Raw genomic sequence first — 25,015 nt, 5'->3', positions numbered from 1 at the left:
GAGTGGTTAAAACTGACAGGGATTCTCGCCGAAATTCCCAAAGTCTCTCTTCAGTCCCGAAAAAAAGCCTTATGTACAACAGTGAGAATACTCTCAAGATGTCCTCATCCCTAAGAACTCCTCCATATTAGCCATGTATGTTCCGAAATCGTTATATTCCTCTGAATCACTTCTTTCCGACGACGAAGGCACATATATACCTAGTCCCAATGAGCATGGAAGACCGGATCAATAAACCAAACAACTTACCGGATAACCCTAGGCTATCGACTCCTGCAGCCATCATAAATTCATCCAACGACGAAGTGTTCAAGGTCGGATATCCGAAAGCTTGATCCCCCATCATTAGTTCACTAGTATGCAATGGTAAAGTCCACTCCTCTGTGGTTCCTACGGGGATGGTCCCCAGGTCCAAGGGGAAGCTTTGTTCATCACCTGCGTCGCGTCCACGTTTCTTAGTCGGCTCGTCGACTGGATCGGTAGGAACATTACTCTCGTAAAGTTGTAGAGTGATATCACTTTTTTTTTGGCGTCAGCAAAGAAGAGTCGACGTTTTCAGCGAAGCACGTACTAATACCGCCCCGCGACGAGATACCTATCCTCATATTTACGCAGGACGTTCATACATTTGAACACGTCTTCCATTGCTCTGCTTGGATTCGTCGATAGACCTAAGCGTTTCCCTCCCCAGAGATTCAGAAGGAGCACCAGAGCCGAATGAAATACCGCCACCAGTAGATTTGGAACCGCAAGCGTTCTAGTCTTTGCATGGATATCAACGATGTGGCTGCATGACCTTGCAGCGTTGGCACAGATAGAAAGAGAAGGGAATCCGCTGTTTAGCTTTTCCGGGCTTTTGTTGACATTGGGACTCGGCAAGAACCTCCGATGAACCTGCATCTGAACCCAGTAATACGTAGAGTAGAGGAGCGCAGATTGGTCAAAGTGATATTGATTGGACTTGAGTGGATCCCAACGCACTGTAATAAAGTTAGCGTGAATATCTTATCTGAATGAGGTGCTTACAATAATCAGGAATAGAATCTATCCATTTGTTGAGGGCTGAGTCGAGTTCGACAGCAATATTCTGGTGCCATTCGGGAGTAGATATCGCGTCCCAGTATACGGAACGCTTCACAGTGTACTGTACTTGTCGTTGAGTGAAAATGATATTACAGGAACGGAATAGCTCACGATGGTTATCTGTGCAAAGCTAAGGATATCCAGGAGTTTGATATGGAGAATCCATGCTTTCACGTCTGCAGGTTTGTGAGAAGGCTGGGTCCATGGATGTTCCCGGTCGGCTAGGACTTCCCCTGGCCAGTAGTCTTCATCCACTTCCAAGGGAAGTTCCAGGTCGAAGCTGCAGAGAGGCTTCATCAATGGAAGTGTGAAGAGGACTAAGGATGTACTCACTGCTCCGAAGTCGTTGCCCTTGGTTTCCCAACAAATGAACTAACGAAGACATCTGTGATAACCAGAGCCCAGAAGATTCTTTTCCATAGCTCATCTTCAATCGTCCACTCTTCCAAAGGCTTAACACGCTTCCTATGCGCCCCGACGTCCTGAGCTAACCGTACGCCTGCTCCGATGAGAACAAAGCTTGCTTCAGGCGTCGTTGTTCCGTACAGGAACAAGACCATCAAAGGATACAATTGCAGCTCCCATAATGTTGCGGGAGTAGAGAACCTCGACAGGTGTATAGACCGCAATTGAATATACCACTCCCATCCAGCTTGAGCCAGTGGTCCGACACGAGGATCATCCGAGTGTCGTGAGGCAACTGCGCATACCCCAAGAACGAGGCTACCAAAATTACGGGATGAAAGATGCGTTCCTGCTGCAATCTCGCGACGGAACGTAGGACCATGTAGAATGAAGAAATGTGCGTTCGTCGTGGTGAGGAAAAGGGAGACGAGATGATCTAAAAGGTCTGGAGGGGGAAATCTGAGAGGAGGCAAGTTTTCTGAAGTTGGACGTTGCCATGGGTAAACCGTCCAGAAGCGGGGTCGGCGAAGATCAAGATATGAAGTGACCGGTGGGGAGTTACTGTAAGCATTCTTCATCTCTATGGCGCTCTTTATGAGCATCATACCACTTGATCTACCGAAATGTCGAACATCGCTTGTACTGATGGTAAAGCGGCTAAGCGCGTCAACAAAACTAGAGTCATCGACTTCGTCATCGTCAGAAGGACTTTCAGCTGTCTGGGTTGTTTGTGGAGTGGCTGAAGGTAATGAAGTAAGGCTCTTGGCTACAGCGAGATCGGATTCAAGCTGCCGTACGTAGCACGCGAGGTCGACTAGGATCGCACGAACGAGAGTGTGGTCATTGGGAACAAGATAAGGTGTAGTGTCCGAGAGGATCGCATTGATGTGGACTTGAAGGTCATTCTTAACAGTTTCGTGTTGGTCATATGCGACAGGGCCCATTCGACCCTATGTAGTTTTAATCATTGAATAACAGGGACCATGGGTTGACGAACATACGAACTTTAGCCGTCGCAGCGATATGCGTACATTCCGAACCGAAAGCTATACAGTTAGAGCATTTATTTCCCGGCATATTTGCGCTGTCGCCTGATATCATAAAAGAACGGTGTCTCCTAGCGCATTGGTCAGAACTTACACCGAACTGATATACCATCAGCGTTGGCACCCGGTAAGAAAGAATACGCACTTTTCCTTTGCCTACAAGTGTCGCAGGCACCTTGTAAGCGTCGTTTTTTAGAACGTGGCACAGTGGGCCGTTGAGATGATTCCTTTTTGAACATGGCAGTTCAGGTGAAGGTACCAGGGACGGACACTGCCGCGATACATAAGCTACGATAACAAAAACAGTGATCAACTTTGGATTTGGGTTCCTTGAATTCGTTTGAAGCACATTAGAGTGACACCAAGGCCGCGTAAAGCCTTCAAGTGAATTGCTTCTGCCGTGAGGAAAGTATTAAAAATTCGAGGGGAAGGGCCGGGCCGCCTGGGCCGTTTTTGAATCTTGACTTCCAACCTTCATCTAACTGTCGCCGTGTCCTTGTACTATTACCAAGGAACGTACGCTTCCTCAGAGCGCGAAATTTATACAGAGGATGAAACAGGGCAGACGTTGCCCTGGTGTGATCTTGGCATAATCAGATTTTCAGTATATGGCAGTGCTATCAGCTACAGTCCTTCCCCCACACCATGTCTGAACCTGGAGGATCGACCCGCCCAATGCCCTCCAAGCAACGCCGTCTGCAAGGCGCCTGCGACATATGCAGGCATAAAAAGAGTGAGTATATGCTTGCTTGTCTGAACATATCAGCGCGCTAATCAGGAGCAGTTCGATGTGAGTGAATAATGGGCGTCATTTAAGCCTAAAGAAGTTAATGCTCTAGATGCTAGGCGACAGTGCAAATATGCCGGGGAACAAATGCTCGAACTGCGTAGCATTTGGTTCGGAATGTACACACATTGCTGCCATGGCCAAGAAGGTTGGCGCAGACTTGGACTATCTCATTGTTCTCTTCCGAATAACTGTTGTATAGGATCGGATACGTATGCATTATCATCCTCCATCTATTCCGACTCTACAGACGGACCTACAAGCCCATATCAATGCTATTCTCTCATCAAGTGCGCCCTACAACGTTCCCGATACCCACACCCCAATCCTAGTGACCCTTGCGCGCTATGTACGGCAACTTGAGGCCGAGCTTTCTGCGGCCAAGAATAATGCATTGCCGTCTTCTGTGTCCCCTTTTTCCGGCGGCAGCACTGACCCTGCCTCCTCTGACGAAGAACCTGAGAGTCATGAGTTGACTGATGCTCTACGTCGCTTTACCATCAGTGGCCGAAACTGGAGTGGAAATTTTGGTAAATCTAGCGGTATGATGCTCATCAAGAGTACCATCGAGATGAAGCTTGCATATGATAAGTCTGCACTTACAACTTCAACCTTTCGCCGACCCCAGTTCTGGACAATCCATCCATGGCAGCTTCCGATGCCTGAGGACCTTCCCCCTCTTAGGTTTCCTCCTCCCGACCTCCTCGATCATTTCGTCTCCCTTTTCCTCAGCACAACAAACCTGCATCTCTGCCTCCTTCATGGTCCTACATTCCGCCGTCAGATAGCCGCTGGAACGCATTTCATATCGCGTAATTTCGGAAACCTTGTGCTGGGAATATGTGCATATGCATCTCGCCACTCGGACGATCCTCGTGTCGGACCTCTGGATCAAGCTGGATGGGAGTGGTATCTTCAGCTACGACCTATCCATATATCGAAATTCTCAAATCTGACGACGCTCTGGGAAATTCAGCTTTTGCCGCTGATAGTTTTGTTTTTGTACGGAACAACGTCACCTCAGGCTTGTTTTGTACTCATTGGTTTGGGGATTCGAATGGCCCAACATGTTGGAGCCCACAGGAAACGCCATGCGACTCTCAAAGAATGGACAGTAGAGGATGAACTATGGAAGAGAGTATTTTGGGTGTTGGTGTGCGTAGATGTGTTCATCTCCTCCTTCGACGGAAGGCCACGAGCAACAACTTCAGAGAAGTCAGTGTTTCATATCGATATTTTCCGTGATGACCTGTTGCCTCATCATGTCTTAGCTTTGATTTAGACTATCCTCTGGAAGTGGATGATGAACGTTGGCCAGGAGAGCCACTTGCTGACCCTGAAAATCCATGGACTCAACCATCGGACAAACCCGCTGATGTCGTGCCATGGATATTAATCATTAAACTGCTGGATATCCTCAGTTTTGCCCAAGTAACAATCGTTCGTCTGTTTTCATTTCTCAAGTTACTACCGCTTATATGAAGTGTAGTATTCAATTAAACGCTCTGAATATTGGGATACAATATCGACATCCGAATGGCATGAGAACATCGCCGTCGAACTAGATTCTGCTCTGAATAAATGGATAGACTCTATACCTGATTATTGTGCATATTCTCCTCTATCTGACTCTCAATGTCACTGAAGCAATCACAGTACGTTGGGATCCCCACAATCCAGACCAAAAACAGTTGGATCGATCTGTACTTCTGTACTCCACGTATTACTGGGTGCAGCTGCAGGTTCATCGACCATTTCTTCCGCGCCCTAGTGCGAAGAAGAGCTCTGGAAAGTTGAAGAGAAACTTTCCCGCCCTTGCAATATGTGCCAATGCGGCAAGATCATGTAGCCATATCCTAGACATACACTCAAAAAGAGGAGGAATGGTCTTGCCTAATATCTTGATATCTGCTTTCCAGTCAGCTCTGGTTCTGCTACTGAACCTCTGGGGTGGGAATCGCTTGGGACTCTCAGTGAATCCCGCAAGAGAAGGGGAAGATATCAAGAAATGCCTCTCTGTGCTAGGTGGATATGAGTCTCGATATCTCGTTGCAGGACGATATCGGCAAGTCTTCCCATTTTATTCGTCTGTGTTGGACTCTGATTCACGGTTATAGTGACATCATATGCGAGTTGTTTGAGAATGGCGGTCCAAATGGTCCAGGCAGTCAACCTGAACAGAATAACAAGCGTGCTCGTGATGACAAGGAAGAAGAATACTTTAATTTTTCTTCTGAAGCGAATGCCAGTGATTGGATGCCACCACTTCACACCACCGAGCTGATGGGCGATTGGCAATTCCATCTGCAAGAGAATGCCGGTTTCTTTGAAGAAGCGCCGTCCTTTTCGTTGGATGATTATATGTCGGCGATGGGAGTCGGAGAGGGAATCCGGGTACCTTCAGGCGAGCTGGCTTCTTTTTTTGCTGCTTTTGATACTAAGATTAATCACACGTATCCATAGATGCTCAAGCTATCACTCTGGGGGATGATGATGGCTGGCAAGATTTCGGAATGTACATAACTAACATGGATGAGTTCTTAGGAATGAGGTAGCAGAACGCCTCGTTAGAGCCTCAATCAAATTTCTTCTTGGTTTCCGTCAGCAACGTCGTGTATTTAAGAGAGGCACGTAAATTGACTCCGAGTCGGAATAGGTACGCAGCTCCGCCGAAGCCGTCCGTACGCGTTAGCACGGCAGACGGCTGTGGCAGTGTCGTAACCCGGTGCCCCTGAACTCAACTACCATGGCGAGAGACGAAAGCACTGAACCGCCAGCACCTGGTTCGAAGAAAAGGCGTTTACAGGGATCGTGCGATATATGCCGGCAACGAAAAAGTGAGTGAACTGCGCCATCATCTTAGACTATAAATAAAGCTTGATTTTTCAGTACGATGTAAGTGTGCCTATGACGCCAATTCCGAAGACGCTATCTCAACAAATTATTAGGCGATAGTGCAAATATGCCAGGTGGTAAATGCTCGAATTGTATAGCATTCAGTTCTGAATGCACACATGTGGCAGCGACGACCAAGAAGGTGTGTATTTACCTATCCAGCTGATTTAACAATCAACTCATACCGGTCTTCTCTGCAGACCAGAAGACGAAGGACCAAAGTAAATGGCACTATTTTATCCCCGAGAGACGATCTTCAAGTCCATATCAATGCTATCCTTTCCACAACCACAAATTATATCGTTCCCAATGATCCTACTCTCGTGCGCACCATCCTAGTTGATTTGGCGCAATATGTACGCCAACTTGAGGCAGAACTTGCCGCGACACGACAGAATCATTCACGCAGTTCATCTAAATCAATGTCTCCCAAAGACGCCGAGCCAAAATCTGATTTTGACGAAGATGAAGATGATCAGGAAGACAACAGCATTTATCTCACCGAACCATTGAATCGACTCACCGTCAGCCAAAGTCGCACACGTCATTATGGTAAATCGAGCACGATAATGCTTGTAAAAACAGTCATTGACTTGAAAAGCGCAACCTCTTGCACTTCGACGTTTCTTGACAACCGGCGGCCAGTATTCTGGAAGGTTCATCCGTGGCAACATCCGGTTACGGGTCCCTCACCTCCCTTGGTGTTCCCTCCTCCAGACCTCATTGATGATCTCGTCGACCTCTACTTGTCTACCACTAACCGCAGTATATGTATCATACATGGTCCCTCCTTCAAGCGCTCCATCGCTTCAGGGTTACACCTCACTTCCTCCACGTTTGGCAGTCTTGTTCTAGGTGTGTGTGCTCTTGCATCCCGTTCTTCGAATGATCCTCGGGTAGGAGAAGGACACAGCGCTGGCTGGCAATGGTACTTGCAGCTCCGGATCAATCCCCCGAACGCATACTCCTCGCCGCCGACGATTTGGGATCTTCAACTTCTACCACTTATGACTCTCTTCTTGTGTGGTTCGTCCACTCCGGAACCTATCTGGCTCTTGACGGGCGTAGGCATCCGTATGGCTCAGGACGTCGGAGCGCACCGGAAACGAGTTGTCAAAGAGTGGGGGGTGCAGGATGAGCTATGGAAGCGAGTTTTTTGGGCATTGGTAATGCTTGACACTTTCGTTACTACCATGTGTGGGAGGCCTAGGGCGACGCATTCCGAGCAGTGCGTGTCGTAATTATATACCTATCTTCCGCTTACAAAGTTATGTGTGTAGGTTTGATGTGGATTATCCTCTGGAAGTTGATGACGAATACTGGCCTGGGGAGGAATTAGCCGATCCTAAAAATCCGTGGACTCAACCGAGAACCAAACCGGCGATACCAACAGCCTGGGTCATACACCTAAAATTACTTGATATCTTGAATACCGCCCAGATGACAATTGTATGTTTATCTCTCTGTGTCGCATCTGCTTAATCTCACGAGGCGAGCAGTACTCCGTTAAACGCCCAAAACAATCGGAAGCGCTTCCAGCGGCGGAATGGGAACAAAACATGGTCATCACACTTGATTCTGCACTGAACAGCTGGATCGACCAACTTCCCGATCATCGTACGTTCGTTGAACATTGATCTGCGTTCGTCTGACGACCTTTATTAGTGAGATGGGACCCTCAGAATATGAACGGCACATTTCTCTGCCAGGCCGCCTCATTATATTCATCCTATTATTGGATTCAGATGCTCGTGCATCGTTCGTTTATGCCACGAGTACGCGGGCCCGGGAAAGGGAAGTCTAACGGAAACTTTCCTTCCCTTGCTATCTGCACCAATGCTGCACGATCTTCTTGTCATATGGTAGAAGTGTTTTGCAAGAAAGGAGGCTTACCAGTAATACCAAACATCTTGGTACGTCTCCTGTTGTCCTATCCTCTTATGATTACCGCTGTTTACAATCGAGAATTAGCCTGCAGCGTATCAGTCTGCTGTTGTGCTGGTCCTTCATGTGTGGAGCGGAAAACGTCTTGGTTTATCCACAAACATTGTGCGTGAGATGGAGGATATCCACAAATGCATGGCGGTGATGAGCACATATGAGGCCCGGTATCAAGGAGCTGGTCGATATTAGTAAGTCTCATGCCACGCATCGTATTTGATGTTAATACTTTTTGAATAGTGACGTTCTTCGTGAACTTGCTGAATTTGACGTCCCGGCGATGTGTGCGGATGTAGGAACCAGCGAGGCGAGGAAACGCCCGAGAGAAGAGACTGGGGACGAAGGCGACTATGGAGATGTACCGTTCAACACGCTAATAAGCTCAAATGGAGCGGAATGGGCGTTTCCAATGGACGCTACTGAGGTGTTGGAGAGTTGGCAAAGGCATGAACCTCACTCCTACGCGCTGGATGATTATATATTTGGCGCCGGCTTTGGAGGGATAAATGCCTTGGGAACGGGAGACGGTGCAACCAGTCAGTCTATGTATCCATAGTAGTATTTTTTTTTCTGACATATCACACATAGGTGACTTGAGTTTGATGCCAGATGCAGATTATGGATGGCAGAACTTGGAGACGCATCTGCCCAATATTGACTCATTCATTGTCAGCCAAGCAAGCATTTAAATATCCATATATCACAATCAATACCAACCTTTGTAGCCATTATGAACTCTTAATCACAACTTGAATATCTATGTATTTTGGTGGTCCAATGATAATTGGCAGATAACGAGAGACCTGAAATAACGAAGGATATATCTCTCTCCTATTCTATTTACTCGCTTGTCGTGAACATGCCCGGCAGCTGACTGCAAAGTATCGGTAACTTCCGTGAAACTGTACATACCTGTATTTGCCGATCTCGGCACCAAACTTTGTCCGTATTTGGAAGCCCACCAAAGTTTCACGACACCCACGAACACTAACCTCAAAAATGGCTCAACAACGCGGTACGGCCGTCGTTCCAAACTCTTCATTATATTCTGACATGGTTTCCTTTAGTCGGAGCGTCTGGTAACAAATACCGTTTGACCCTCGGTTTGCCCGTGGGTGCGGTCCTCAACTGCGCCGACAACAGTGGGGCGAAATCCCTCTTTATTATTGAGCCATATGGATTCGGATCGCATCTGAACCGACTTCCTGATGCTGGTGTTGGTGATATGGTCGTTGCATCTGTGAAGAAGGGAAAGCCCGAGTTGAGGAAGAAGAGTACGTGGTGGAATTTTATTGTGGGTCGAGGAAATCTAATAGATGTTCCAGCTATGCCTGCTATTGTTGTCCGCCAACGGAAAGCTTGGCGTCGGCGGGATGGTGTTTTCCTCTACTTTGAGGTGCATTTTTCATTGATCTTCAATGATTCTTGTGGATTCTAAAAGCTGAACATGCAGGACAATGCTGGCGTTATTGTAAACCCCAAGGGTGAAATGAAAGGATCTGCTATTACTGGTCCTGTTGCGAAAGAATGCGTATGTCGTGCCCTTCTACCCAACATTTATTCCTCTGATTTTTGTTCAGGCGGATCTCTGGCCGCGTATCGCAGCCAATGCCGGTACAGTGGTATGATTTGGAGCATGTCGGTCGCAGTCCCTCTTCTGTTATTGCTGTAATATGCCTACATGATACCGCAAAATCCATATTGCATGCCTCCAATCCCGTGAGCTCTCAAGTTGTCCGTTTGTTGCAGTATGCTGTAATGCGACATCTTCTCATAAACGAACCAATACCTAAACGACTAGTGAGTGTCTGCTAGGCCGTTGCGTCTCGCTCTTGGCCAATTCCAAGAAGCATTGCGGAATATGGACAGGCGATGTGAGCAATTTCGAGACGATGGTTTGGGGCTGGGACATGGAGTTATGAGTAGAAGACACAGGAAAGTGTAAGGAGAGGACATACGATGGGTATGAGCCTAGAAGGATGGCCCTTATTCTCGTAATCATCATCATTTGAATCGCGAACTTTGGAATCGTCTTTATTCACGCCAGTGACCCATTCTGAAATCCTGTACTCGTCGACAGGATTTCGGTGATAGAACCATGATGATATTGTGTGTCTGCATCCGACGGAATGAACCGAGAGTCGATGTCGTCTTCGTCCTCTTCGTCCGTATTCAGATTGGCTTTGAAATTGACGAACCTCGTATTTGCATCTTCGTCTTCGTCATCCAACATCACGACGTCTGTGTTTTCATCTGGCGGTTCAATAGGTGCATCAGGAAGGGATCTGTCGACTGATGAAGGATTTTTGTCCACCCTCACAATAGAAAAATTGGCTGCCCATGTGAACGAAATCCCGTGTCTGCTTCTGACCATCCATGCTCAAAGATAGTTTTATCTTCTTTGCCGCGCAAGGCTTCCGAAACTCTACGTGACAGAGTGAAATCCTTTACCTTGCTGTCCTGAGATGACGAAAGAAGGTCTCATACCACACACGCCTCACCTTCCTCTTCGTCTTCAGCAGACGGACGTTCATCTTCAACGAATGCCGTGTTCATTTCGTCTTCGCCTACTTTATGGCCATCACCACCCAGGTGAAGGAGATACCACTTCCCTCGGAAAGGACGAAACCGAAGCTCATATCTTCCTCCATCTCATCCTCTTCTACGTAGAATCCCGTGTCAGCTTCATCGAATCCTTCGTTCTCGGCGCCTCGAATGAAGCTCGAATTTCCTTCATCTTCTAAATCTGGTTTCGAGGAGGTCGAGGCTGCATTGTTTTCATCTCCTCTTTCGGCCAACCGCCGAGGAGGGCGAACACCGTTTCGCTGCAAGGTCAAGGGCGAGGTAGAACGATGCTTCGACCACCTGTCAGAGCCATCATTGGGGATAACAAAAGATGCGTCCGGGTCGAGTCGTTTCGAAGGGTCGTATGGCTGCTCTTCAGCGTCCGCTGCGAACTCCTCGTATACTGCTCGGCACAATTTATGACAGGCATCGTCCTGCGCGAGATTGTCTACAGATAGAAAGAGATCGTATCGGTCATCCGTAGGTACATGAAATTGAGCGATCATTGTACATATGTTCTGCATCGCACTTACATCAAGGCTCGATGCTAAGCTAATATAAAAGTCTGCAGAGTTGAGGGTATCATGGCCTACGGCGATGTCCTCACTCATGGTACACGATGTCGAGTTCAGCTCCGGGATCATGGCATACAAGCTGAGGATCGCCTGTGCCGAAATCGACTCGCTAGTCACAGATGTGTCCTGCAACATATAGATGTTAGCCAGTGCACCAAAGGCCTGGGCCTGAGGAATATTCAGGGAAAATCGGTAAGGTTGAGAAATGGGAGGGATGCCATATTGCTCTTTATCTGAAAGTATACCATTGAGAAACTGAACGATAGAACATGGTATATGCCACTCACTTCGCGATTTAAAGCTAGCAGTGAACCTGCGCCGTGCTCTACACAATCCGCCGTGGGCATATCTACGACCCCGCCTCGAGGCACCTTCCTCCATGAGAAGAACGATACAGTCAGAACAATCGCAAGGATAGCCATGATTGCGACATATTGACATATATCATCAAAGGGTTGGGAGAGGTAAGTCGAGGGCGGAAGGAGGTACGCCGGAGTCAAGGTTGTGCAGAACAAAGAGACCGCAAGTGGTGGCCATTCCCATGACGGAAAGGAGGATGAGCAGATCGAAGAAGCGATCCCAAGAGCTTGGGCGAGTGACGAGAAAAGGCGATTGGCGGTTGGCGGGAGTAGAGGAAAAGGAACCACGGGATGGTCTGGACACCCGCCTAACTACGAACACACAAGTTACCACCGCGACGGCGAATGTCGAAAGCACCAACGCCGCCACCATCTCCAGCGTCGGCGCAACTTGCATGACCTTGGACAAGGGTTTGTCATTAGACGGGCATTGTATAACCGTCGTCGGAGTCGGCGTGAACGTTGTCAGCTCGACAAACGGTGCGACATCCCTTGGGTCTTGAGCGATTTCAATGACGGTTCGCTCGATGGGGATCGTGACCACCCAGGATGGTAAAACTTCATCCAGGAATGCTGCCATGTCGAATGTCACATTGACCTTGACGGTACGACGGAGAGGGTGTCTGCGAGGAGGGATGGTGCTTCCCACCTGAGATTGAGGTCGAAAGTCAGCCCATAGGCTTTATATATTGGTGTAAAGACAGATGAGAACGTAGTCAGCGAGAGGCCCGAACAGGAAACCATGGTAGTGGTTCTTGGTCAAGAATGTATATGTTCGTTTGGTCAGTCCATGGTTGGTTTGATACCTACCGATCTTTCCTCGATTGTTGACCATTACCTGGTGCGTGACCAGCGCGTCGAGGAAGAAAACACATTCTACAGAACAGAATAGTAATACAATAAAAAGGCGAGTGACGGAAAGAGGGTTAGAATCGAACTCTGGCATGCAGAGATATGGGCCAACGCGTTGTAGTAGACTAGGAAGAATATTTATTTAGGTGTCGGATCGACGGGTCGAATATAGCGCGCTCGTTTGTCCACGGAGCACTACTAGCTCCCATCGAAGGTGTCCTAATGCTGAAACATGGGAAAATAGAGTCCTATCCACGACGCTGTGTAGATATCCACGAAGATATGTTGCTAGAAGTTGCTGTGAAGAATTCCAAGAAAAATGTGGCTGTATGATCTACTATTCTATATGCAGATGATTCTGCGTGTTATTGGTATCTCCCAATAGTTTGACCACTGCCGACAAGACGATTAGCGGAAATATTGGTACAAGGAATATGCATTGATACATCATTTTTGATACCAGACAGATACATTTTTATGTTTCCCAGAGACAACGGCTGTCTGCCCAGTATATGGAAAACCCGAGCAACAAATAAGATCACGGAATGTTGACGCTTTCCCCAATTTACCTGATCTGAGTGCACAAACTAGCGAGTGCGTGAAAATGTCGCGAAACCCGGTATGTCCAACTTCTCTCTCATATGTATACTTTCCAGTTTCAGCTGCGGCCAAGACTACGTGAGATGTGCTATCTTCTTTCCGGTGCGGAACCCATATGGACGGTGTTTCGTGAAAGATAGGGAGCCTCCGAACGGTGTCATCGGCAGCCCCGAGCATGCGAACGAAATAGCCAGAGTGCAGAGAACCGACGTTGCGCATTTCTGAAGTTTGGTCCCGAATTATTTCACCGTTACTGGCATCCTGGATGAAAGTGATGTGGTGTCCCTTTTCAACGCATACTTGCCTGAGAATGGCGTTGATCTCTCGGTTGCTGACGTCGGGTGTACACTTGCTGATGTCGGAGCTCTCCACATCGCCACGATGAATGGGACAAAGGGACCTAATCATTCTCAGATTCATATGAATTCCCGTACTTGTAACTCGTGGGATATGGGCAGTCAGGATAATCATAGCATGAACCGTGCCCGGCAAAGTAGATAATAATGTTATCGTCCTTCTTGATTTCGGAATTGGTTATGAGATTGCAAAGTGTACTGATGATGTTCGCGCGATTAAGGTGGGGGTATTCGACGGGAAGACAGTGGTCGCAGTGCTTGCCAGAGGGACCGAGAAGTAGCTGGATGCGATCTTTGGGAACGCGGAGATCATTAAGTAGTCATTCATCTCCAGCGCATCCGACACGCAACCACGGAGTGGGTTAGTACTGTATCCGTCGATACCGATAAGGACTGCCCAGAACCGGCATCCGTCCAAATCATGGGGGGCCTACAGTGAATGCTCAGAGCCAGGGCCGACGCAGAAATAACACATCCTTACCTTAGCAAAGGCAGTCAGCTCTGAACGAAGGGTACCGTTTTCGATCCTTGCAATTTTTGAGCAAAGAATTTTCACATCCTCTTCCATCTGCAACGCCTGTGATCTGGCTACGTCACACTTGTGCAGAGTCGACCCACACAGCCATACCGCATTCTTTCGCCAGCGCATCCACCTCTTCTGCCTCAAGCCGCTCCAGGAGAATCTCTAAGGGAATTTCTTGATCAATCGTTAGAATACTGATCAAGAAGCCCAGAAAGAGCACCGTTTACCTTCAGCGTGGTATCCATTGAAACCATATGGATGTATCGTCCAAAGGGTGGTGAGACTTGGAATTGCCGTCATACTAGTAGCGGTTTCAATCATGTATTTAGTAAGCGACTTTTTCATTTTCGCCGACAAGCTCAAACAATTGAACCAGTGACCAATCCATTTTATCAAATTCGCTCACCAGTCAAAACGGAGTACAATAAAATGGCTCTTTTGATCTTCCGTCTTCCACACCCCCGTTCACTGCTAGCCGAACTACTTCGTGCCAATGCCTCGACCAGAATCTTACTCGAATCATGGACAAGACCATGTCTGGCCACCAATTTTGTCAAAATCATACCATCACATTTTTCTTTTATGTACTCATATCAGCGAGGTGGCCTCTTGTCTTCCAGCTGATACCCCAAACCCCATCAAACGGTTCTGTGAAATCGTCCTTCAGAAGTTACCCAGAGACGCCAGTGATATCAAAAGTTTCCAAACAGAGTCGTTCAATAGTTTGCTGGTCGATCTGTGTGTTACAATGCGTTCTTTCATTGATATAGTCTGATGTTCTGGTGCCGCAGGGCACCCATAACTCTTGAATACAAGATCGATGCTAGTACGGTTGAGCCGCCTATTGCTCAGAAACGACGCGACGATGACGAAAGACCCGGGGACCTTTCAACTGACATCAACTTCTCACTAATTCCTCTCTTGGAAGATCTTTTTGACCCTACCGAGTCCTCTGCGGCGCCGTTCAGCCTTCAGGCCACCAACATGAATCATCCAAGCCGGAGCCAACCACCATTCAGTTCCTGCTTTATCCCGGACGATAAGGTCCTTGGAGGAAGTGGGAAGGTTATCAAGGTTGACCGCAACGGCAATTTCAACATCCGAGCATCAGATGAATCGACACATGGTAAATGTCTTTTTTTGCGTAGTGCAGAGTAACACTTGTTAACGAAATTAGGAGGCGAAGGTAACAGACGTACCAGGCCCACCATCCAGGACGTTCAGGCTGATCAATCCGAACGCAACAATACGACAACTTTCTCGCAATTTTCAAAACTCGTTCCGTACCAAAACTTGTTACAGCCTATTATGAATCTGTTTCCTCTGTTCCTGTGGTCAGAGCCATAAATACCGTGCCTCGTACTCGTCCTCGTTCCAATACGTTCGTCATGGCTGCACCGCCTCAACTCCCACAAACTCCGGTTTCCCTCCGCCATCCTACATCCTCTTCAAATGCCGTATCTGTTAGCACCGCTTTACGCACTGGGGCTCCTTCAGATGTCACAATCAATGGCGACAGTGCAGGCTCCAAAGATTCCCGAGTCTACATATGCCAGGAACTTTCTTCATGCGCAATCTCACCCCCAACGCAAGGCATAAACATGATTGTGGGCGAACAAAGCAACAAGCGGAGCCGATACCAGAGTCCTGACCTGGAAGACCAAACGCTTTCACACCGACCGTGTAAATTCAGACGCAAGTCAAATAACGGGCCAGGTCTCTCGGGCTCGAAGTAACCTATACTTGTAAATCTGCAGATATAAATCAAACATGAACGATTACTTACGCTGAAACCTGGAGAGATCTATCTTAGTAGCGAGCGTCGTGAGATAGGTAGGCATGAATTTGCCTTCTCGAACTCTTGAGACCTGACAGCTTTCCCTGACAAGGAAAACTTTACCCCACGGTGGCACGGTCCGATACCCGGAACCTTGAGCGAGGCCGGTCCCAAGTCGGAGGACGGATCTCCTCTTATAAGATTCGCGATATGATTTCTCCGTCAGTTCACTTCCCTTTCGTCAGTCACCATGAAAACCTTTATCTATAACGTGCTTCCGTCTCGTGTCATCTTTGGTAATGGCACTCTTGCGCAAATCGTCCAAGAGATAACAAACCTCGGATGCAGCAAGGCCTTGATATTGACTACGCCGAGACAATCAACAAAGGGAGAGCAGCTGAAGGAGCTCTTGGGAGATATGGCGGTTGACGTATACACGAATGCGACGATGCATACACCAACGAATGTTACCGATGACGCTGTTGGCATCGTCCAGAAACTGGGCGCAGATGTGGTCATTGCCCTCGGGGGTGGTTCAACAATCGGTCTGGCGAAGGCAATCGCACTGAGGACTGATTTACCGCAAATCGCCATTCCAACGACATATGCAGGATCGGAGGTGAGTAGATAGATTCGCTTAGAGGCGAATGCTGAGACACCAAGCTTCCTCGTAGGCAACACCCATTATTGGTCAGACAGAAAATAGCCTGAAAACGACGCTAAAGACCCTTAAAGTTCTCCCGGAGGTGATCATCTACGATGTTTCCCTGACCATGACCTTGCCAACGCGGACGACTATCACTTCCGGATTGAACGCCATCGCGCACGCCGTCGAGGCTCTTTACTCAAAGGAGGCTAATCCCATCACCGACACTCTTGCCGGACAAGGAATTTCGAGCATTGCTAAAGCTCTTCCCATCCTCGTGAATGACTCTCAGAACCTCGACGCGCGCAGCGAAGCTCTCTATGGCGCCTGGGTGTGCGGGACGTGTCTGAGTACAGTAGGAATGGGGCTACATCATAAACTATGCCACACACTTGGTAAGTGCCTTTCAGCTGACTAGAATGTGAACAAGTGCCCAAGCGAGCGATAGGTGGTACCTTCAACATGCCTCATGCCGAAACCCACACTGTCATCCTCCCTCATTCAATGGCCTACAATGCGCCTTATGCTCAGGAAGCGATGGCAAAGGTCGCAAACAGTCTCGGTGTATCCAATGCGGCTCAGGGCATATTTGATCTTTCCAAGAGTCTTGGGGCGCCATCCACATTGAAGGAGCTAGGAATGAAAGAGGAGGACCTGGAGAAAGCGGCTGATATCGCTTCGAAGAGTCCATATCCTAACCCCGCACCTTTGGAGAAGGAGGGGCTCCTGCAGCTGCTGAGAAATGCATATGGAGGAGTGCGACCGAACTAACAATGACGATGAACAATATAAAGAAGAAATCCATTGTGCGATATCGAATGCTGTGGAATGATGGCTCTGCGCCATTCAAACTGCGTAGGCATTCCAAAATCAGCGGTCCTTTTCTACTTGTCTACGTCCAATAAGAACAGGTCCCCTGCTCTATTACCCAACACAATGCGCCCCGTAGCCTCTCCCAACGCACAGTGCGTGAAGTCCTCTTTACGATCGCTTAGCTTATTCCTGAAGGCAAATGAAAATGCCGAACCTCGTAAATCGTAAGATCTTTCATCATGCACAACACGCGCCTCGATCCTCATGACCTCTCCCAGATCCTGAATTCTACCCGGGCGCCGCAACCGGGCTAGCACGATCTCCCTGAGCATGCTACCACGACTCCGCTCTATCCAGGCCGCTCTCATCGCCTGCGGTCCCATACAGTACGCACTGATGTATCCACTTATCCCGTTCTCAAGAGTAGCCCAAGCTTCCGGTGCTGGGGAGCTCTCGAAAACACTAGATTCCTGTATATAGAATGGCGTGCGTACAGGATCCGCGTCTTGGCGCGCGAACGGCATCATATACGCTTGTCTGTATATGAGGTTTGAGAGGGAGTTCAGGCCAGTCAGGTTCACTTCGAGAGTCGGCACACTCGTGATGTGTGCAGTGTAATGAAAAAGGCCGTGGATGACGTCTGAAGCGACAAAGTCCAGTGTAAGAACGTCTGGGAGTTCATGGTCGGGAATCTCTGAAATAACGTAGCTACGGAACGTTTTGGAGAACTTGTGCTTCAGTATACGAGGGGTATGCATGATTGCCGGGGACCCGCTTCGTACTAGATCATTTGGCAAAGGATGCAATTCGATTGAACGTGTTTTGAACACAATCACATACGATCCAAAGAGACGAACGTCATGGATAGCCGTGTACTAGAAAATGGATGATGAAATTCCAGTTTATTTTGCAGGGTCGATCTAGGGGCTTACCAACTCTTCCATATTCTCGCCTTCGGTTGGAATCAGGACGGGTGGGTTCTCCTCCTTCGTCCAGTCCAGTAGTTCTATAGAACAGGCATGTGAAGACAATACAACGTTATGTACCGGATCGATATGACGTGGCGAGTACAGAGGGTTTGACCCAATACCATGCACGAGACGAAATCCATAGGGCGACACCAGAGATATGTCATACAAGAGTGTCACAAAAGGACTTGTAAACCTACATTTTGTGAGTTTATACTTCATTCCAATGAAAAAGGCATAGCCTACGAATGCTTCTTGAGCACAATCAATATCCTGTCATTCGGGATATCCAACGCTGCCGTATAGGACGCGAATCCTGATTTACTTAGCTTCAAGCTCGCGCATCGAAAGCCCGGAAATCCACCACAGGGCAGGTCCAGATCCCATAGGTGCATGCCTTCACCGTACACGGCAAGAAGCCACCTGTCTAGGAACACGTTTAGCCCTATGAGCTGAACGTTTCCGCTGTGCTGCAATTTGGTGGGAGATCTGCGTCTATTTCCTAACCATAGCCGGTCGATACGACGCGCAGTAAGTACTTCAGATTGGAGAACAGATGGATCGAGACCAAGGATATAGGATGAGTGGGGTTCGCGGAGGGACGCCACGAAGGGGATTTGGTGCTGTTGTTCTTGTAAAAGAGAAATCCAAACAGATTTGTCTTGTATGGCTGCATGAATTGGACTGCAGGTCTGGATATAAAGCTTGTGTACCAGAGCTTGATGTGAATGAAGGGTACGGTCGTACCTGTCTAAGCGATAGGATATCGGATATATCAAGGAGAGAGACGACGATTAACAATATCTCATTCGGTAAGTCGTATATATTGGCCATCTTGACCAAAATCTTGCAGGAGGACTGAGAAAAATACGGCGGTGGTGTGGCAAGGTGGAAAGGCCGTGATAGTGCGAAAGACGGGTCAGCCCGAATCGTTGTTGACAAAAAATACCGTACTTTTCTTGTTGAAACTTAGAGAAACCGATGAGAATAAATCCTATTCTGTGGTACTGATACAGTGATACACCCCTCATACAATCCACGATCTATAAATTACGACAGTAAAATAAGCAACTGTTCGGTGTAAGTCTTTATCGTCCAGTGTTCGCCGGAGGCTTCATCTGCATCATCATCTGCTGAGTTTGTTGGGCCTGTTGTTGCTGCTGCTGGTTCACTTGCATCCCATGGATCTGCCCATTGACCACAGGTCGCATATTCATCCAATACGCAGTATTCATCGGCATGCGATAATTCATTTGGGGCATCTGAGTGTACCCGTACATCTGAGGGGCATAGTGAATCTGTGCTTGCTGCGGCTGCTGTGTACTTGCATCTGCATTTGGTTGAGAAGCGCGATTGGGGACATTCGTAGCCTGGGGTCGGGGTGATGATGTGTTCTGGTGAGCCAAAGTGCGGTACTGCGCAGCAGCAGCGGTGTTGTATTGTTGGAAGTTTATCTGGGGCTGCTGGGGGTGCACCATCTGTGGGGTGGCCTGTTGAGCCTGCACTTGAGGTTGGGGTGGCATGGGTGAACGAGATGCAATACGCTGATTTGCAATCATGGGGGTGGCTCGGGCGGGTACAGGTGTCCCATGTACTGCATTGCCCTGAGCGGCGGGAGCTGTAGATGTACGGCCGCTCTGCTGCTGCCTCTGTTGGTGTATACGCTGCTGCATCATATGCTGTTGTATCATATGCTGCTGCTGCTGTGGCGTTAGGTGCAATGGTGGGTTATGTTGCTGTTGCTGCGCGGGCGTTGCGGAGCGTACGGCAGCAGCAGCAGCAGCGAGGGAAACTGCATTTTGGTTGTGCGCAGCAGCAGCTGCTTTGGTATGATTGACACGAGTATTGGCTGCAGGATTTTGGTGGATAAACTGAGTTTGGTTTTGTATCGGTGGTTGATACGTGACGGGACGAGGCGTTGGGGCCTTAGCAGGCTGTATAGCTTGTGGCGCTTGCTGTTGCACGCGAGGAGACTGGTTGTGCGAGGGCTGTTGTTGTTTTGAAGGGGAAGATATTCTGGGCACGCTTTCTTGCGCCGGAAAGGACAGAGGTGTTCGGGTCGTGGGAGATGGCGTGTTGGATGTTTTCGTAGTTTGATTTTGGGCATGGAACTGATGGGTGGCAGGCGCAGAGTGCGGAATAGCTGGCTTGGCAAAGGTTATTTGAGAAGGAGGAGGCTCTATCTTTGACTTTGGTTTCGACTTCGCAGGATCCTCCTGCTCCGCTGGAGGAGGAAGGGGCTGGGGTGCTGGGGTGTCGGTAGTAGAAGGCGCGGGAGACTGAGTAGCCGAGGGAGCGACGGTTACGGGAGGCTGCTGGGGCTGGGGAGTAGTGCTGCCTTTGGATTCTTTGGCCTGTTTTGACCTCTGAATAGCATCCAGTATGCGATGGCTGGACGAATAAGGGTCAGACAGGTACAGAACTAAGGATATAAATCGCATACTTTGCGCTGGGAACACGAGTAGCTCTAGAATTCATGAATTGCATGATCTTGGCTCTGCGGGCCTTGTCTGTTTCATCTTCTTCCTGATCCATAGCGGATACTTTGCGCTTCAGAGAGGCGGGCACAGTGGGAGTCGATACTCGGACAATGTGGTTCACCATGCGAGTAAGGTGGGGATCTGGATCAAGACATAAAGGTGGGGCAGTGGCGAGCTGTTGCTGGTGTTTCAGCGACACGGAGAAGAACAGTTGGAAAGGAGCTAGCTCACTAGAATTCGGGATTCAATTTCCAAGGCGTCCCTGTCAGTCATAACAAGATCCTCCTGCTGCTTCGCAGCAGCAGCGATTTTGCAGGTATCTGCCCATAACGATTCTGGCGTAGGGTGCAGGACAGTACGCGTTCGTACTGGCTTTTCTAGCGGCGGGTCATTGACCTTCTGAGGGCGATAGTCCAGGAGCTCAGCAATCAAACACCCTATAAAGAACTTTGAACATCAATTAATAGGGATATTATGCCACTCACCATCATAGAAATGGATGTTGGGAGAAGCGTCAAAGAGATCTAGAAAATCTACTGGCAGTTGATGAGCTCGAATATCATCGAGTAATGACTGAATAGTACAAAGTAAGTGTAACTATCCTTGCCATAGAAATGAACGAACCGCAGCGTAATTGTTGTAGAGAAACTTGGATCCATTATTGAGAACCCAATGTTCCGCATGTAGGTGTATGGTGAATGATGGTGGCTTCGATTCATTCTTTGCCAGTAGTTCCTGCAATCCTTTGGTATCAAATGGCGCTACAGATGCGAAAGGGACCGACCTCAACCTGGCGAGTCTGATTGTACCATGTTATAGCCATGTCGACCCTCACACGTTGCAGTCTAATTGAGGGCAGTTCTTAAGGCCCTCGTTGTAGCCAGTCGCACTTATTTCTCGAGCAAGCAGCAGAAGCGACCCGGCAGTAACTCGGACGCTCCGTGCAAGATGAAGATGCTGACAAAGACGATGCAAGGGAGTACGGCTCTCTGTAAGCTTCGAGGCTTCCAAATCCGGTCATCGAGATTTTTGGCTTTTGGTGTTCGCGATCATGGAGGCACAGCTAAGAGAGGTGAGTCTGGTACTCTTCACCAGTGGCTCCATTAATTTTTAGGCTTAGATTGTTCCATTTCTGCGTGACAAGAATCCCCAAGTACGGCACCTAGCGCTTTCAACACTTCTACCGCAAACAGCAAAGGATGCGCCGCACAGAAATATCTTTCTATCTGGGCTACAGTCAGGCGGCCTTCAAAAGTCTAAAGAGGCGGAAATAATCAAGGACTTGAAGCTTCTCTGTCGTGACCAGCTGGTGAGTTTGTCTGTTCCAGTAGCCCGACTAGATCTCTGATATAATCAGTGAGGCCGTAGCTCATGACGCATTCAAAGCGCTCGTGAACTTGACCGACTCGCCTTTGGTTGTTCAGATGTTGTCGGATGCTAATTTTATGAACTTCATAGTTTCCTATATCATAGTAAGTCAGTCCCGAATTCTCATTTGTCCTGTCGTTGATGCAAGACCGAAGAATCCAGACGCCATTCTAGCGGACCTAGCGTCAATGTTACTGTCAAACCTAACAGCTTCTTCCGTGGCATGCTCATTGATTATATCTATGACCGTGAACGTGATTTCGGATCCAAAAGTCAAAAATTCATTCTATCCCACTCAGTCACGGAGTGGATCGTGTCCTGCTCCGGTGCCATACCCTTCTGGCAAAGCGAGCGATGTTCTCGCATTACCATTTTTACTAGATGCTTTCGTTCAAGGCGCACAGTTGAAACAAACAGAAGATCCTTCAAAACACTTGCGCAAGAGCGAGCTCCATTTCCTAGCCAGCGTTTTCGCCAATATTGCATCGGTGAGTGACCTACTACACAAGAAAACCTGTTATTCTCATGCTGTTTTCAAGTCATCGGGTGGCCGTAGTTTCTTCTTTACCCCAAGACCAGCCAATTTTTTGATACCGAACGACGCAATTGAATATCCTTTAGCCAAACTGGTGACCTTTACTGAGCACAAGGACACTATTCGAAGAGGTGGGGTTGCCAATACAATAAAGTAACGATTCAGCGTTGTTCGGTCAACTTTTTCTGACCATGGTTATCAGGAATTGTTCATTCCATTCAGCGGGTCATTGTGCTATGCTCACACTCGAGAATACTCTCGTAGCTGTTCCACCCTCGACCATTGAGGCGCCAGGCATTGACGTTCTGCCATACTTGCTTCTACCTCTGGCAGGTCCTGAAGAATTTGACTTGGAGGTTTGTCCCTCTCTCTCATCTCCCAGAATATATCTGATATTTATGTTCGTCAGGACCAAGAGAAACTACCGGAAGCTCTACAGTTTCTATCTTCAGACAAAACCAGGGAACCCGATCAAGTAATCAGGTTAGCGCATGTCGAGACGTTGCTCATTTTCTGCCACACACGTTGGGGACGCGACTACCTGCGTGGCCATGGCGTCTATGAGATCATAAGAGCTACACATGAAAATGAGACTGTCGACAAGGTAACTGGCCTTTGCTTGTCCCTAAATCGCGTTCTCATGCTAAAATGGGCAGATTTCTGAACATATAGAGAGACTCGTTAATCTTCTAAAACGTGATGAGCCTCCCGAGCAAGTGGAGAAAGTGTCAGAAGATCTTGCCAACGCGCATATCGAAGATGATGATGACGACGAGGATAATAAAATCGAAGAAGTCTAGGCATGTGAGCTTTTCCTTTGTAGCGTATACCACGACTAAAGCCTCTATCAGACAAAGGCCTGGCCTCTACTCATGTTGTACCACTAGGGCCCAAACTGCTATCTTAATCTCAAATTTTCTTCGCTGTTTCCCTTGTTCCTTTGGTTTGCACTGCAGGAAGAACGGTAGAATAATCTACAATAATTCTCACAAACAAGTGTGAAAGGGCCTGGTCCCTCGTTCAATCCTGCGCAACAAACCTCCGTCTCGTGAGAAACGCTAATTCTTCTCTTTTTTTAGAAGAACCCTCAAAGTGCTTTAATACAAATACGTTCGACCAAATGGCGACCCGAGCTCCCCGCATCCACATCAATCCCTCTTGTCTATATCATATTTAGGGTTAGGAGCCGTCTCCAATCGATGTTGATCACCAGAAAATGTATGTCGTCGGAAGCTGTTATTCCAACCAGGTACGTGGTGACGTGGTATCACGAAAGTCTGTGCTAATTTTGCAGAAGCTGAATCATCTCTCTGGAGACCCCGACCAAGATGTGATGATTGTGATGATGTATGTATGGATTCTCACTCTCCAAACTTTTCTGTTAACGACCGATGCTCCAGTAACTCCAGTGTTGCGAAGGGAATACAACCTGTCGTAAAGGAAAAGTTATCAGAACATCAGCACCCTGTTCTGCTACGACCCGGACAGTACTGTATTCGATGAGAAAAGTTTGGGAGTTGCATCTCAATATAGTCTTTTCGTGGGAAAGAGGTCTCCACAATATTACTCCGAAGCGATATAAAGCATTGGAAACCATTCAGAAGTACCAAGGCTCTTGGTCTCCTACCTCACTGCCAATTCTTCTTGTCGATCTGTGACCGACCTTTTACTTCCTTTCGTCTTTGACTCTCCTTTGTCCACTTCATTTGTCTGTGCAGACCACATATTCGTCGCAGCGCGCACCTCCTTTACATCATCGCTCTTGTTCTGTCTGTTTTTGTCTTTCAATTTTTTCAACTGTGGTCTTTCAGAATGCAGTTCACATTTGCTCTGCTCGCCATCTTTGCCTGCTTGGCTACATCCGCTAGTGCTGCTCCGTACGGGATGCAGTTTTCGGATTCTGTCATGGTGTGTGTTGTGACAAGGCAGTGGGACGCATTTGCTGAATATGCTTTTAGATTCGGGATAGTACTCCTGGTATTAGTGATAAGGCCCATAAGAAACACCCCGTGCGTGTTGTTATAAGGCAGTGGGACGCATTTGCTGAATATGCTTTTAGGGTCGGGACGGTACTCCTGATATTAGTGATAAGGCCCATAAGAAACACACCGTGCGTGTTGTTACAAGGCACAGGGACGCATTTACTGAATATGTTTTTAGGGTCGGGATGGTACCACTGGTATTATTGAAAAGGCCCACAAGAAACACCCCGTGCGTGTTGTTACAAGGCAGTGAGACGCATTTGCTGAATATGCTTTTAGGTTCGGGATGGTACCATTGGTATTAGTGAGAAGGCCCATAAGAAGCACCCCGTACGTGTTGTTACAAGGCACAGGGACGCATTTACTGAATATGCTTTCAGGTTCGGGATGGTACTCCTGGTATTATTGAAAAGGCCCATAAGAAACACCCCGTACGTGTTGTTACAAGGCAGTGAGACG

At 48.1% G+C, this 25,015-nt stretch overlaps 14 protein-coding genes across 14 annotated transcripts in view; 8 read left to right on the top strand and 6 right to left on the bottom strand.

Annotated features, from left to right (window-relative positions):
- Window positions 1-570: 570 nt before the first annotated feature.
- Window positions 571-2,773, bottom strand: BT62DRAFT_900033 (uncharacterized protein; the record flags this gene model as incomplete). The annotated part of the gene is made up of 6 exons (XM_043183393.1): window positions 571-980; window positions 1,027-1,144; window positions 1,195-1,363; window positions 1,417-2,438; window positions 2,494-2,579; window positions 2,680-2,773. The coding sequence occupies 6 exons, from the start codon at window positions 2,771-2,773 to the stop codon at window positions 571-573; spliced, it is 1,899 nt and encodes a 632-aa protein (XP_043038001.1).
- Window positions 2,774-2,973: 200 nt separating this feature from the next.
- Window positions 2,974-6,115, top strand: BT62DRAFT_246710 (uncharacterized protein). The gene is made up of 9 exons (XM_043180215.1): window positions 2,974-3,267; window positions 3,319-3,324; window positions 3,381-3,469; window positions 3,524-4,536; window positions 4,593-4,761; window positions 4,811-4,928; window positions 4,978-5,386; window positions 5,439-5,725; window positions 5,785-6,115. Exons 1-9 carry the CDS (start codon window positions 3,180-3,182, stop codon window positions 5,874-5,876), a joined length of 2,271 nt encoding a protein of 756 aa, XP_043038000.1. The 5' UTR covers window positions 2,974-3,179; the 3' UTR covers window positions 5,877-6,115.
- Window positions 6,068-8,349, top strand: BT62DRAFT_900388 (uncharacterized protein; the record flags this gene model as incomplete). Its single annotated transcript, XM_043183420.1, has 7 exons — window positions 6,068-6,158; window positions 6,270-6,360; window positions 6,422-7,444; window positions 7,497-7,665; window positions 7,716-7,833; window positions 7,882-8,129; window positions 8,188-8,349. The coding sequence occupies 7 exons, from the start codon at window positions 6,068-6,070 to the stop codon at window positions 8,347-8,349; spliced, it is 1,902 nt and encodes a 633-aa protein (XP_043037999.1).
- Window positions 8,350-8,355: 6 nt separating this feature from the next.
- Window positions 8,356-8,965, top strand: BT62DRAFT_246699 (uncharacterized protein). Its single transcript, XM_043180214.1, has 2 exons — window positions 8,356-8,693; window positions 8,746-8,965. Exons 1-2 carry the CDS (start codon window positions 8,438-8,440, stop codon window positions 8,844-8,846), a joined length of 357 nt encoding a protein of 118 aa, XP_043037998.1. The 5' UTR covers window positions 8,356-8,437; the 3' UTR covers window positions 8,847-8,965.
- A 184-nt stretch (window positions 8,966-9,149) lies between these two features.
- BT62DRAFT_971232 (60S ribosomal protein L17/L23) lies at window positions 9,150-10,058 on the top strand. Its single transcript, XM_043189013.1, has 5 exons — window positions 9,150-9,172; window positions 9,225-9,431; window positions 9,483-9,553; window positions 9,611-9,688; window positions 9,738-10,058. The coding sequence occupies exons 1-5, from the start codon at window positions 9,157-9,159 to the stop codon at window positions 9,783-9,785; spliced, it is 420 nt and encodes a 139-aa protein (XP_043037997.1). The 5' UTR covers window positions 9,150-9,156; the 3' UTR covers window positions 9,786-10,058.
- On the bottom strand, window positions 9,966-10,581 carry BT62DRAFT_934144 (uncharacterized protein). The gene is made up of 2 exons (XM_043186675.1): window positions 10,116-10,581; window positions 9,966-10,060 (listed from the first exon to the last, which is right to left on the bottom strand). Exon 1 carries the CDS (start codon window positions 10,529-10,531, stop codon window positions 10,196-10,198), a length of 336 nt encoding a protein of 111 aa, XP_043037996.1. The 5' UTR covers window positions 10,532-10,581; the 3' UTR covers window positions 9,966-10,060; window positions 10,116-10,195.
- A 77-nt stretch (window positions 10,582-10,658) lies between these two features.
- On the bottom strand, window positions 10,659-12,038 carry BT62DRAFT_246680 (uncharacterized protein). The gene is made up of 2 exons (XM_043180213.1): window positions 11,585-12,038; window positions 10,659-11,530 (listed from the first exon to the last, which is right to left on the bottom strand). Exons 1-2 carry the CDS (start codon window positions 11,736-11,738, stop codon window positions 10,725-10,727), a joined length of 960 nt encoding a protein of 319 aa, XP_043037995.1. The 5' UTR covers window positions 11,739-12,038; the 3' UTR covers window positions 10,659-10,724.
- A 612-nt stretch (window positions 12,039-12,650) lies between these two features.
- Window positions 12,651-14,332, bottom strand: BT62DRAFT_921280 (uncharacterized protein; the record flags this gene model as incomplete). Its single annotated transcript, XM_043184281.1, has 7 exons — window positions 12,651-12,733; window positions 13,078-13,508; window positions 13,543-13,625; window positions 13,664-13,894; window positions 13,946-14,052; window positions 14,093-14,161; window positions 14,215-14,332. The coding sequence occupies 7 exons, from the start codon at window positions 14,330-14,332 to the stop codon at window positions 12,651-12,653; spliced, it is 1,122 nt and encodes a 373-aa protein (XP_043037994.1).
- BT62DRAFT_971227 (uncharacterized protein) lies at window positions 14,024-15,821 on the top strand. Its single transcript, XM_043189012.1, has 4 exons — window positions 14,024-14,315; window positions 14,364-14,725; window positions 14,779-15,113; window positions 15,165-15,821. Exons 2-4 carry the CDS (start codon window positions 14,481-14,483, stop codon window positions 15,332-15,334), a joined length of 750 nt encoding a protein of 249 aa, XP_043037993.1. The 5' UTR covers window positions 14,024-14,315; window positions 14,364-14,480; the 3' UTR covers window positions 15,335-15,821.
- On the top strand, window positions 15,647-17,238 carry BT62DRAFT_246562 (iron-containing alcohol dehydrogenase). Its single transcript, XM_043180212.1, has 4 exons — window positions 15,647-15,820; window positions 15,877-16,383; window positions 16,439-16,805; window positions 16,859-17,238. Exons 2-4 carry the CDS (start codon window positions 16,015-16,017, stop codon window positions 17,179-17,181), a joined length of 1,059 nt encoding a protein of 352 aa, XP_043037992.1. The 5' UTR covers window positions 15,647-15,820; window positions 15,877-16,014; the 3' UTR covers window positions 17,182-17,238.
- A 56-nt stretch (window positions 17,239-17,294) lies between these two features.
- On the bottom strand, window positions 17,295-19,025 carry BT62DRAFT_1008147 (uncharacterized protein; the record flags this gene model as incomplete). The annotated part of the gene is made up of 4 exons (XM_043177416.1): window positions 17,295-18,098; window positions 18,156-18,387; window positions 18,438-18,883; window positions 18,939-19,025. The coding sequence occupies 4 exons, from the start codon at window positions 19,023-19,025 to the stop codon at window positions 17,295-17,297; spliced, it is 1,569 nt and encodes a 522-aa protein (XP_043037991.1).
- A 1,572-nt stretch (window positions 19,026-20,597) lies between these two features.
- BT62DRAFT_1029822 (uncharacterized protein) lies at window positions 20,598-21,687 on the bottom strand (the record flags this gene model as incomplete). Its single annotated transcript, XM_043178320.1, has 5 exons — window positions 21,462-21,687; window positions 21,296-21,406; window positions 21,157-21,244; window positions 20,903-21,108; window positions 20,598-20,846 (listed from the first exon to the last, which is right to left on the bottom strand). The coding sequence occupies exons 1-5, from the start codon at window positions 21,492-21,494 to the stop codon at window positions 20,598-20,600; spliced, it is 687 nt and encodes a 228-aa protein (XP_043037990.1). The 5' UTR covers window positions 21,495-21,687.
- A 35-nt stretch (window positions 21,688-21,722) lies between these two features.
- Window positions 21,723-23,374, top strand: BT62DRAFT_981702 (DUF383-domain-containing protein; the record flags this gene model as incomplete). Its single annotated transcript, XM_043189620.1, has 8 exons — window positions 21,723-21,743; window positions 21,792-21,980; window positions 22,033-22,143; window positions 22,195-22,527; window positions 22,579-22,727; window positions 22,777-22,930; window positions 22,984-23,178; window positions 23,231-23,374. The coding sequence occupies 8 exons, from the start codon at window positions 21,723-21,725 to the stop codon at window positions 23,372-23,374; spliced, it is 1,296 nt and encodes a 431-aa protein (XP_043037989.1).
- A 905-nt stretch (window positions 23,375-24,279) lies between these two features.
- BT62DRAFT_245809 (uncharacterized protein) overlaps window positions 24,280-25,015 on the top strand; it is a 1,980-nt gene continuing 1,244 nt past the window's right edge. Inside the window, exons 1-6 of the mRNA XM_043180209.1 lie at window positions 24,280-24,482; window positions 24,533-24,583; window positions 24,634-24,684; window positions 24,735-24,785; window positions 24,836-24,886; window positions 24,937-24,987. Coding sequence (XP_043037988.1) covers window positions 24,387-24,482; window positions 24,533-24,583; window positions 24,634-24,684; window positions 24,735-24,785; window positions 24,836-24,886; window positions 24,937-24,987 — 351 coding nt within the window. The 5' untranslated portion in view covers window positions 24,280-24,386. The remainder of the gene's footprint in view (window positions 24,483-24,532; window positions 24,584-24,633; window positions 24,685-24,734; window positions 24,786-24,835; window positions 24,887-24,936; window positions 24,988-25,015) is intronic.

Source organism: Guyanagaster necrorhizus (genome assembly GCF_019112545.1).
Source record: "Guyanagaster necrorhizus MCA 3950 unplaced genomic scaffold BT62scaffold_18, whole genome shotgun sequence".
NCBI lineage: Eukaryota > Fungi > Basidiomycota > Agaricomycetes > Agaricales > Physalacriaceae > Guyanagaster > Guyanagaster necrorhizus.
Note: the sequence above shows the minus strand (reverse complement) of the source record. Positions and strands in the feature narration are given on the sequence as shown.